At 48.8% G+C, this 12,047-nt stretch overlaps 1 protein-coding gene across 1 annotated transcript in view; it reads left to right on the forward strand.

Moving 5' to 3' along the window:
- Positions 1–10,671, forward strand: part of fbxw4 (F-box and WD repeat domain containing 4) — a 105,797-nt gene extending 95,126 nt beyond the window's left edge. The window contains exons 8-9 of the mRNA XM_068001980.1: positions 9,072–9,213; positions 10,293–10,671. Of these exons, the coding sequence (XP_067858081.1) occupies positions 9,072–9,213; positions 10,293–10,430 (280 nt within the window). The 3' untranslated portion in view covers positions 10,431–10,671. The remainder of the gene's footprint in view (positions 1–9,071; positions 9,214–10,292) is intronic.
- The last annotated feature ends 1,376 nt before the right edge of the window (positions 10,672–12,047 follow it).

The following is a 12,047-nucleotide window of genomic DNA, read 5'->3' on the forward strand; positions in this document are numbered from 1 at the left end:
TGGGACATTTTACCACGTTAAATGCGCTATGTAAATGCAAGTTGTTGTTGTATATCCATTCTGTCTGAAATCAGCTGCCTAAGTACAGCCCAGCCTTTCAATATGGAACATTCTGTCTCACTACACCCTCCCTTTATCCCCTGGGTCACCCATTGAGTGGCTTTAGTTCTTTAATGAGTCATTACAAGTTACAGACTGAAAGAATCGGCACCATTTGCCCCTCACTGAGTGAAACTTCTGTGAAGGGGTTGCCTCACAGTGGAGGGGGAGGAATCCAGTCAAGGTGTTTTTTCCCCCTTAACTTTCTCCCCATTTTTTCCTACAGTCACTGACTCCTAATTGGGTGTAGTACCCTAGCTGCTGAGAGGTTGTGGGTTATTTGGTCATGGGGGGCATCATAGCTGAGCCTGGTGTGTGCACGGTTTATTTTATTTTATTATCCTCTCTCGTTCACACTCATGCTCACACTTGCACGCCCAGAATGAGTCACTGAATATTGATCCCCAGCTGGTTTGATTTTTTTTTTCCCTCTCTTGTGCCCTGCCCCCTGCCCCCTGCCCCCGGCCCCGGCCCCTCCTCCTGAGATCAGCCTGAGACCTTCTTGCTCACTGCCACCCTAGAAGGGCCGTTTGCTCCGCAAGGCACTGAGGTGGGGGGAGTCCGTTAGAAATATGTTTAACTGTTTTCTGCATTTGAAATTATTTCCTTTTTTAAATCATTTTATATTGAAAACTTACTGTTTAAAACTACAGACAGGGTGACAGAAAAGGGTCTGTTATAGAAGCTGAAACCGTGACGAGGTCTGGCCCATCCCGATCACCTGCACGATTTAGGAAAGAGCAGGGTTGTGAGACACAAGAGATCTGCTTCAGTTAATTCTACTATCCGCCCCAAGCATCCAGGTCACCCAGCTCCATGAGCATGGTCAAAATGGATTTAGAGTGAGCATCGCACACTATAATCGGAGCTGCTAACCAGTGCACCCACTACACAGAATCCCCAGTACACGTGACGTGGCAGAGTGTGATTTTGGGGAATATTGGCGAGAGTACGGGCAGTTTGCGATTGGGTAATGTTGGTGAGTGTAAGGCTTTGTCAAAAATTGAGTTCATGTGTAAAATAGCGGATGCTCAAACAATCCCACAGAAGGCGGTGAAAGGAGCCTCTCGACACCCACTCACCCATTGCCCCTCATCGCCCACTGCCCCTTAAATCACCCCCTGACCCACTGCCCCTCATCGCCCCCTGCCCCGCATCATCTGAAGCAGAATCCAGGTTGTTAGATTTAATATTTAAGAGCTTGGTGACCTGAATAGTGGATCTCCACTGGGACCCGTTTCTGTGACTGCACCTGCAGGAGCTACCCTCTGATACTGAATCCACTCCCCCAGTTACCCCGGATCCTGCCAGGAACTCCCTGCCCAGGTTTCCTTAGGTAAAGTTGGGCCTTTAAGGCTATTGGACACTTGCGTTTTTATTATTTCTCCTTATGCCACTCTTCCCCGTTTATTCTTGCCATCAGAAGTCAGTCTCCACAGAAGTGCTGCCAAGGGAGGGGGTGTCTCAAGTTTTATATGCAGTGTTACACGGCGTGACATTGTGGGTGAAGGTAGATCCCACAAACAGCAATGAGGTGACTGAGCAGTTAATCTGATTGTGATAAGGAAGGAATGTTCTCCATACCTGGAGAATTCCTTGTTGTTATTACCTCGGCACCTCATCCACTAGCCTAAACATCCACTCCCTTCACCACCGGCGCACCGTGGCTGCAGTGTGTACTAGCAACGGGATGCACCGCAGCAACTCGCCAAGGCTTCTTCGACAGCACCTCCCAAACCTGCGATCTCTTCCACCTAGATGGACAAGGGCAGCAGGCACATGGGAACAACACCACCTGCACGTTCCCCTCCAAGTCACTCGCCGTCCCGTTCCCTCATCGTTGCTGTGTTGAAATCCTGGAACTCCCTTCCTAACAGCACTGTGGGAGAACCTTCACCACACGGACTGCAGCGGCTCAAGAAGGCGGCTCACCACCCCCTTCTCAAGGGCAGTTAGGGATGGGCAATAAATGCCGGCCTCGCCAGCGACGCCCACATCCCAGGAACGAATTTTTAAAAGAATACAAATACATGAATTTGAAATGAGCCAGCATTACAGACAGGGCCTTGGTTTAAGGTTTCCTATGAAGGAAGCTAGCCCTGATAATGCAGCACTCCCTCAGTACTGCACTGAAGTGCCTGCCGAGATTATGTTTTCAAGTCCTGGAGCGGGGCTTGAATCCGCAAACCTCTAACCCAGAGAGCAGAATGCTACCAGTGAGCCAAGCTGACATGGTTTTAGAAATAATTCTAAAGGATTGAGCACTTTCTCCAGGAATCTATCTGAGCTGCAAGTGGAGAATCTTACTAAATTAACTGGGATTGCGAATTGAGTTGTAAATCCTCGAGAATTATTCTCTGAATCAATACAGCAGATCCGAGACAGAGAAAATTTGAGCGGAGAATAATGTCAAGACAAACCAGGTGGCCGTGCTAGATCAGGAGCTCACCTGAACGCACCCCTCGATCGACAGACAGCCCAGCACATCTGTCCTGTGGGGTACTGCTGCCACCTGGTGGCAATTAAGGTCACTGCAGGAACCAGAGACAGAGGGAAATTCATTTTGCTGTGAAAATTGTATAGATTTTTTTTGCAAATATGCATGGTCAGTTTTTTTATGCTCACCAAGGTGGTGAGGCAGTGGAGGATTTCTTGCAGCCAGTGTCAGGGCAGGTACAGCACGGGTTGGATACAAAGTAAAGCTCCCTCTACACTGTCCCATCAAACACTCCCAGGGTAGGTACAGCACGGGTTAGATACAGAGTAAAGCTCCCTCTACACTGTCCCATCAAACACTCGAGGGGCAGGTACAGCACGGGTTAGATACAGAGTAAAGCTCCCTCTACATTGTCCCATCAAACACTCCCAGGGCTGGTACAGCACAGGTTAGATACAGAGTAAAGCTCCCTCTACACTGTCCCATCAAACACTCCCAGGGCAGGTACAGGGTTAGATACAGAGTAAAGCTCCCTCTACACTGTCCCATCAAACACTCCCAGGGCAGGTACAGCACGGGTTAGATACAGAGTAAAGCTCCCTCTATATTGTCCCATCAAATACTCCCAGGGCAGGTACAGCATGGGTTAGATGCAGAGTAAAGCTCCCTCTACACTGTCCCATCAAACACTCCCAGGGCAGGTACAGCACGGATTAGATACGGAGTAAAGCTCCCTCTACACTGTCCCATCAAACACTCCCAGGGCAGGTACAGCACGGGTTAGATACGGAGTAAAGCTCCCTCTACACTTCTCTACTAATGGGCCTCAGAACTAACCTCGGAAGGACGCTCACTACTACAATAGTATGACATTGGGATGGGCAATAAATGCCGGCCTTGCCACTGATACCCACATCCCAAGAACTTTTTTAAAAATGGACACTATAAATGAACAGTGTAAAATTTGGAAAATGGGTCATTTCTGGGCACTGCACCTTCGGAAGGATATATTGTCCTTGGAGGGAGTGCAGCGTAGATTTACTGGAATGATACCTGGACTCCAAGGGTTAAATTACGAGGAGAGATTACACAAACTAGGGTTGTATTCCCTGGAATTTAGAAGATTAAGGGATGATTTGATCGAAGTTTTCAAGATCTTAAGGGGAACTGATGGGGTAGATGGAGAGAAACTATTTCCGCTGTTAAGGGAATCTAGGACTAGGGGTCAGAGCCTAAAAATTAGAGCCAGGACTTTCAGGAGTGAAGTTAGGAAACACTTCTACACACAAAGGGTGGTAGAAGTTTGGAACTCTCTCCCACAAATGGCAGTTGATGCTAGCTCAATTGTTAATTTTAAATCTGAGATTGATAGATTTTTGTTAACCAAAGTTATTAAGGGATATGGGACTAAGGTGGGTATATGGAGTTAGGTCACAGATCAGCCATGATCTCATTGAATGGCGGAACAGGCTCGAGGGGCTAAATGGCCTCCTCCTGTTCCTGTGTTCCTAGAATGAGATGGATGAGAAGTGTGTTTTTGATGGGGTTCTGATTTGTGCCACTTCCTTCAAACGGGAGAGGCTGGGTATTGAAATAATTGCACGAGGAGCTCTGGTGTTGCTGTGCCACTCTAGTACCAGAGCCCCATCACTCCTGTCTCAAACACGATAGGTTTAAGTGATCGACAGTCCCAGGGGGGTGGCCAGGAGTCGGACTGACACAGCTGGTGGAGGCAGAGGGCAATTTGTTGTGGAAGGTCTAGGGATTCCTCCATCTTCTGCTGTTCTTGCTGTTCCTATAAAGTGATAATTGCCAGAAAGCCTTCCGACATTCTGAAAGCTAATGTGTCTTTCAGGATTCCCAGGGGACTGCCTAATGCGAAGGGTGAGTGACGGGATAGCACAACTGGATGGGGTTAAGCGAACAATGAGCTGGACTACTGTAACAATATCCCGGGCGAAACACAGTGTATTACACTATATACAGGAGAGGAACTATACAGGGTAAAACACGGAGAGGGACTGACAGTCCTTGGACCCAGACCCCAGCAGCCCAGCATTTTGGTTAAAAAAATTCTTGTCTTTCGCTTGTTCCCTCTCTTGTGCTGGGGCACCTGCTCCCCTTCCGCTCCCCTCCAGTTCCTCACCCTTTGTTAATTGTTTATCAGTGGGTATTGGCAAGTCATTCAGTTAAGGGGGATATCACAGCTGAGTCCTCATCCTAACACCCACATGGAAACTTTCCACCAGGAACTCCTGCTGATTATTAACCCAGGGGTCCTGAGGGAGCCCGGAGCCCTCCAACATTGCTTTGGTGATCCTGGGATATTGGTGCTCTGTATGGGTCAGCATTGCCCTGGTGATCCTGGGATATTGGTGCTCTGTATGGGTCAGCACTGCCCTGGTGATCCTGGGATATCGGTGCTCTGTATGGGTCAGCACTGCCCTGGTGATCCTGGGATATCCGTGCTCTGTATGGGTCAGCACTGCCCTGGTGATCCTGGGATATCCGTGCGCTGTATGGGTCAGCACTGCCCTGGTGATCCTGGGATATCCGTGCGCTGTATGGGTCAGCACTGCCCTGGTGATCCTGGGATATCCGTGCGCTGTATGGGTCAGCACTGCCCTGGTGATCCTGGGATATCCGTGCTCTGTATGGGTCAGCACTGCCCTGGTGATCCTGGGATATCCGTGCTCTGTATGGGTCAGCACTGCCCTGGTGATCCTGGGATATCCGTGCGCTGTATGGGTCAGCACTGCCCTGGTGATCCTGGGATATCCGTGCGCTGTATGGGTCAGCACTGCCCTGGTGATCCTGGGATATCCGTGCGCTGTATGGGTCAGCACTGCCCTGGTGATCCTGGGATATCCGTGCTCTGTATGGGTCAGCACTGCCCTGGTGATCCTGGGATATCCGTGCTCTGTATGGGTCAGCACTGCCCTGGTGATCCTGGGATATCCGTGCGCTGTATGGGTCAGCACTGCCCTGGTGATCCTGGGATATCCGTGCTCTGTATGGGTCAGCACTGCCCTGGTGATCCTGGGATATCCGTGCTCTGTATGGGTCAGCACTGCCAAGGATGGTGCAATGAACAATTGAGCTATCGGGTGCTGTTTTTAAAAAAATTTGAGATGATTAAGAATGTATGAAGACCGTTGATTTTTCTTCCGGATTGGATCTGAGAAGCTCATAAAGCAAATTAAAAGGTGGGCCAGAACTGTCAGGGTTAAAGCCCCCACCCAGCAGGGAGATGCATTAGACTGTCCCTGGTAGAGAATGCATTAAAGGACACAGGAAGCAGCTTAATGGGCCTCTCCATAGTCTACAGCTCTCTCGATACTCATTTCATCTCCAGCACTCATAGGAACACTGCTGTGTTCACTATCATCCAATCGTACTGGACTGTCAGCTGACTCCTCCGAGTTAATGAGGCCGCATTCATCAACGCTGAGATTGTGAGTTTGCGTCTCCGGGCTGCCTAATGTTCCACGTGGTTCCCTGGCTATCACGTGCTCAATTTCCAGCTCTCTGTCCCCCTAAAACATCCACTTCATGGTCCTAGTCCTCATCTTCAAATCCCTGGCACTCTTTCCACACCTACGATACAGACCTTTAAAACAACGAAAGGTGCAGGTGAGGTGGAAGCAAACCAGTTTCTTATCTTGGACAGTGAGCACAGGACGCAGGAAGACAGGTACAGAATTCTCGAGCCTTGAGTGAGATTGGATCAGACAGCACCGTTAAAAGGAGTGGGGTTGATATCTGTCGAGAAGAGGGATTGAGCGTTAGAAAGGAGAGAGTTGGGGGAAGGAGCTTATTATCTGTCAAGTAGGATATCAGCAGGTGTCTTGGGAGGGAAGTCAGTGATAGAATAATCACATGTGCTCTGGATGGAGTGGGCCTGATGGGCTGAATGGCCCCTCCTTACTTTGGATTTTGTTATATTCTCATCAGCCTGACCCCCTCAAGTTATATGTACAACTGCACCCTTCGTGTCTAGATTTCTGCTCATCCCTCGCTCCCTCCATTCCACCATCATTGGTCGAGGCTTTAGTCACCTGCTCTCTGGAACTCCCATCTAAAACTATCCCCTCCCTATCCCTCTCCCTCTGAAAACTGCCCCCCTCGCTCCCCCTCGCTACCCCTCCACTCACTACCTCTGACCCTAACCCACTCCCCCCCGCTATCCCTCTCCCTCCAAAAAGTGCCCCCCCACTACCTCTCTCACCCTAACCCACTCCCCCTCACTATCCCTCTCCCTCCCAAACCCACTCCCCCTCACTATCCCTCTTGCTCCCAAACCCCGCTCCCCCTCCCTATTCCTCTCCCTCCCAAACCCCGCTCCCCCTTGCTGTGGCTCAGTGATAGCACTCTCGCCTCTATATCAGAAGATTGTGGGTTGCACTCCAGAGACTTGAGCACATAATCTAGGCTAACACTTCAGTGCAGTACTGAGGGAATGTTGTACTGTCTGAGGTGCCATCTTTTGGATGAGACATTAAACTGAGCCCCGTCTGGCCCCTCAGGTGCACGTAAAACTTCCCATGACACTATTGCGAAGAAGAGCAGGGATGTTCTCCTCGGTGTCCAGGCGAATATTTATCCCTTGACCAACATAACTTTTTTTTAAAATTATTTATCTGGTCATTATCGCATTACTGTTTGTGGGACCTTGCTGCGTGCAAATTGGCTGCCGCATTTCCTACATTACAACAGTGACAAGGGAGGAAATAGCGGAGGCTCTGACCATCATTTTCCAATCCTCCATGGCTACAGGCGTATTGCCGGAGGATTGGAGGACTGCTAACATTGTACCGTTGTTTAAAAAGGGAGAAAAGGATAGGCCGAGTAATTACAGGCCAGTCAGTCTAAACTCGGTGGTGGGCAAATTATTGGAATCAATTCTGAGGGACAGCATAAATCGTCATTTAGAAAGACACGGATTAATCAAGGACAGTCAGCATGGATTTGTTAAGGGAAGGTTGTGTCTGACTAACTTGATTGAATTTTTGAGGCGGTAACAAGGAGGGTCGATGAGGGTAACGTGTTTGATGTAGTGTATACGGATTTTAGCAAGGTTTTTGACAAGGTCCCACATGGCAGACTGGTCAAAAAAGTAAAAGCCCATGTGATCCAAGAGAGAGTGGCAAGTTGGATCCAAAATTGGCTCAGTGGCAGGAAACAAAAAGTAATGGTTGACGGGTGTTTTTGCAACTGGAAGGCTGATTCCAATGGGATTCTGCAAGGCTCAGTACTAGGCCCCTTGCTTTTTGTGGTATATATTAATGATTTGGACTTGAATGTGGGAGGCTTGATCAGGAAGTTTGCAGATGACATAAAAATTGGCCATGTGGTTGATAGTGAGGAGGAAAGCTGTAGACTGCAGGAAGAGATCAATGTACTAGTCAGGTGGGCAGAAAAGTGGCAAATGGAATTCAATCCGGAGAAGTGTGAGGTAATGCATTTGTGGAGGGCAAACAAGGCAAGGGAGTACACAATAAATGGGAGGATACTGAGAGGTGTAGAGGAACAAAGGGACCTTGGAGTGCATGTCCACAGATCCCTGAAGGTAGCAGGACAGGTAGATAAGGTGGTTAAAAAGGCATACAGGATACTTTCCATTATTAGCCGAGGCATAGAATGTAAGAGCAGGGAGTTTATGCTGGAACTGTACAAAACATTGGTTAGGCCACAGCTTGAGTACTGCGTACAGTTCTGGTCACCACATTACAGGAAAGATGTGATTGCATAGAGAGGGTACAGAGGAGATCTACAAGGATGTTGCCAGGACTGGAGAATTTTAGCTATGAGAAAAGTTTGGATAGGCTGGGGTTGTTTTCTTTGGAACAAAGGAGGCTGAGGGGAGATTTAATTGAGGTGTATAAAATTGTGACAGGACTAGATAGAGTGGATAGGGAGGACCTATTTCCCTTGGCAGTGGGGTCAGTGACCAGGGGGCATAGATTGAAAGTAATTGGTAGAAGGATTAGAGAGGAGCTGAGAATTAATTTCACCCAGAGGGTGGTGGGGGTCTGGAACTCACTGCCTGAAACGGTGGTAGAGGCAGAAACCCTCAACTCATTTAAAAAGTACCTGGATGTGCACCTGAAGTGCTGTAACCTACAGGGCTACGGACCAAGTGCTGGAAAGTGGGATTAAGCTAGATAGCTCTTTTTTGGCCAGCACGGACACGATGGGCCAAATGGCCTCCTTCTGTACCGTAACTTTCTATGATTCTATGACTAAACTTAAAAAGTACTTCATTGGCTGTGAAACGCTTTGGGATGTCCTGAGGTCATGAAAGGCGCTATATAAATGCAGGTTCTTTCTTTACTTCTCTTCCTCCCAAAACCACTCCCTCCTCACTATCCCGCTTAACCTCCCTCCCTCCTTTCAAAAGCCTCTTTAAAAATTTGTCTTTGTTCTTTTCTTTCCCTCCCCCTCCCTCCTTATTCTTTCCTGTCGTCGTTAGCAGCTCTTCTTTCAGCCTTGGGTGAGATACTTCCTCTGTCCTAACTGGCCTCTTGTGTTCCAGGCGCAGTGTGATGGAGTGGGAGGAGCCTCACGACTGTGCGCTCTATTGCCTGCGGAGTGACGGAAACTTCATGATCGCCAGTGGCTCCTCACGCTACGGGGTCGTCCGTCTCTGGGACAAGAGGCAGACGAAAAGTCTGCAGGTAAGTCGGGTCTGGCTGAGAGTAAGAATGCTAAATATTTCCCCCTCGCCTCCTCTCCTGCATCACCCGAGCTGCAATCTTCACGCCTGAACCTGGACAGCGAGCACCGCCGAACTTTGCGACTTTGGGGGAAGGTCGATCCTGGTCGCAACACCATCCACACTTCCGCTGATCAGGAGCAGGCTGCTGGTCCAGGGACACAGATGCTGGTTATAGCCGCGAACAGCTGGTTCGCTACCAACCAGGGATTGGCACTGGCACTGGCACCTTCCTGGTCTGTAATAGCACAGTGTCGCAGCAAATGGTGGATTTACAACTACATAGAATTTTACAGCACAGGAACGGGCCATTCGGCCCATCAGGTCTGTGCCGGTGTTTATGCTCCACACGAGCCTCCTCCCTCTTTACTTCATCTCCCCCTATCAGCATATCCTTCTATTCCTTTCTCCCTCATGTGTTTATCCAGCTTCCCCTTAAATGCCTCAATGATATTCGCCTCAACCACTGCTTGTGGTAGCGAGTTCCACATTCTCACCACTCTCTGGGTAAAGAAGTTTCTCCTGAATTCCCTATTGGATTTATTAGTGACTATCTTATATTTATGGCCCCTAGTTTTGGACTCCCCACACAAATGGAAACATCTTTACATCTACCCTATCAAAGCCCTTTATAATTTTAAAGACCTCTATCAGGTCGCCTCTCAGTCTTCTCTTTTCTAGAGAAAAGACCCCCAGCCTGATAGTTATAACCCACAACTGAGCCATCAGAGAGCCTTAGAAATATTGCTGAAACATTTCTATCGTGCCACAACTCAAACATCTCACAGCACTTCACACACAGTGCGGCCACTGTTACGGGGACAAACGCCACAGCACATCAGTGTCTGGGCTTGCATGAGGAACGAGATAGCGAGGGGCTGCCTGTGCCCACGGAGCTGTGTCCCAGCAGAGAGTAGGACGGGAGAAAACTGGAGTTTGAATGGGAAGGAGAACCAGATAGAGTCTGTTGTTCCTCTGTATAGAGCAGCTGCCACGGGTCGCAGAGCTAACCACCTTCTGTTCTGTTTCTTGTTCCTCCAGGTATTTTTCCTCTCCTCTTCCCCCGGCAGCAGCCCCGTGTACTGCCTCCGATTTACTACCTCACACCTGTACGCCGCCTTGTCCTACGCACTTTACACGTTGGATTTTACAATCTCTGACCCACGGCACGGGAAATAAACGGGCGGGCACCTAGAACATGGCATAAAGTGGGGACCCCCAGACCCCCAGCTGCACATCTAAAGCCAGAGACCGACCAGCACGTTATCAATCGATGCTTTAGAGACAGGAATCGTGCCGTCGCACTTCCAACTCCACAGTTCCTTTAAGAATCACTTTTTTGTGTTTTTTAAAAAGAAAAGAGGAAGAGTCTTTTATTTGCAATAAATTTTATATAACTTGTATATAAATGTTGTTACAATAGGTTGTCATTTCTCCTCTAACTGGATTCCTGTTACTAGCAGCACCTGGAGTAGCTTCTAATGCCTGTAGCAACCTGATGTTAATACCTGATGTTTGAAAGCAAATGTTAAAAACAAGCGTTGCATTTCTACAGAACAGTCTTGTGTCTCAAACATCCCAGTGCTTTGCGTAGAATGGATTGGTGTTTGAAGTTTAGTTACTGTTATCATCTAGGCAAACGCAGCAGCCAATTTGTGCACAGCAAGATTCTGCAAACAGCGAATGAGATAAATGACCAGTAATGCTTGTTTTCAGTGGTGTTGGTTGAGGGAGGAACGTTGGAACATAATAAGAACACAAGTAGGACATTCGGCCCCTCGAGCCTGCTCCACCATTCAACAAGATTGTGGCTGATCTTTGACCTCAACTCCACTTTCCCGCCTGATCCCCATATCCCTTGATCCCCCTAGAGTCTAAAATTCTATCTCAGCCTTGAATATATTCAATGACTCAGCAGCCACAGCCCTCTGGGGGAGAGAATTCCAAAGATTCACAATCCTCTGCGTGAAGAAATTCCTCCTGATCTCAGTCTTGAATGGCCGACCCCTTATCCTGAGACTATGCCCCCTAGTCCTAGACTCTCCAGCCAGGGGAAACAACCTCTCAGCATCTACCCTGTCAAGCCCCCTCAGAATTTTATATGGGCCAGGACGCTGGGAGAACTCCCTGCTCATCCCTGAATCTTGCCGTCGGATCTTTCTGAACAGGCAGATAAGGCCTTTGTTTAACCATCTCATTCAAAAGACACACTCCCCCAGTGCTGCCCTGAAGTGTCAGCTCAATGACGGACCAAAAAGATTTGTTGGTCCGAGGTGGGAGGAGGGACCACAATGATTGGCACCTGTCGCTGGGTTTGGAGCGGGTAAAGAATCTGCCAGGGTTCCTTTCCCTGTTTGTCCCTTGTGAAAAGTGCAGAACTGACGTGGTTGGGCTCAAGAATGGCCACTTGGGTAAGAGTGTTGCAGGAATCTGTACCTCAGCACGGGTTAGATACAGAGTAAAGCTCCCTCTACACTGTCCCATCAAACACTCCCAGGGCAGGTACAGCACGGGTTAGATACAGAGTAAAGCTCCCTCTACACTGTCCCATCAAACACTCCCAGGGCAGGTACAGCACGGGTTAGATACAGAGTAAAGCTCCCTCTACACTGTCCCATCAAACACTCCCAGGGCAGGTACAGCACGGGTTAGATACAGAGTAAAGCTCCCTCTACACTGTCCCATCAAACACTCCCAGGGCAGGTACAGCACGGGTTAGATACAGAGTAAAGCTCCCTCTACACTGTCCCATCAAACACTCCCAGGGCAGGTACAGCACGGGTTAGATACAGAGTA

This window comes from Heptranchias perlo, chromosome 21 (assembly GCF_035084215.1).
Source record: "Heptranchias perlo isolate sHepPer1 chromosome 21, sHepPer1.hap1, whole genome shotgun sequence".
NCBI lineage: Eukaryota > Metazoa > Chordata > Chondrichthyes > Hexanchiformes > Hexanchidae > Heptranchias > Heptranchias perlo.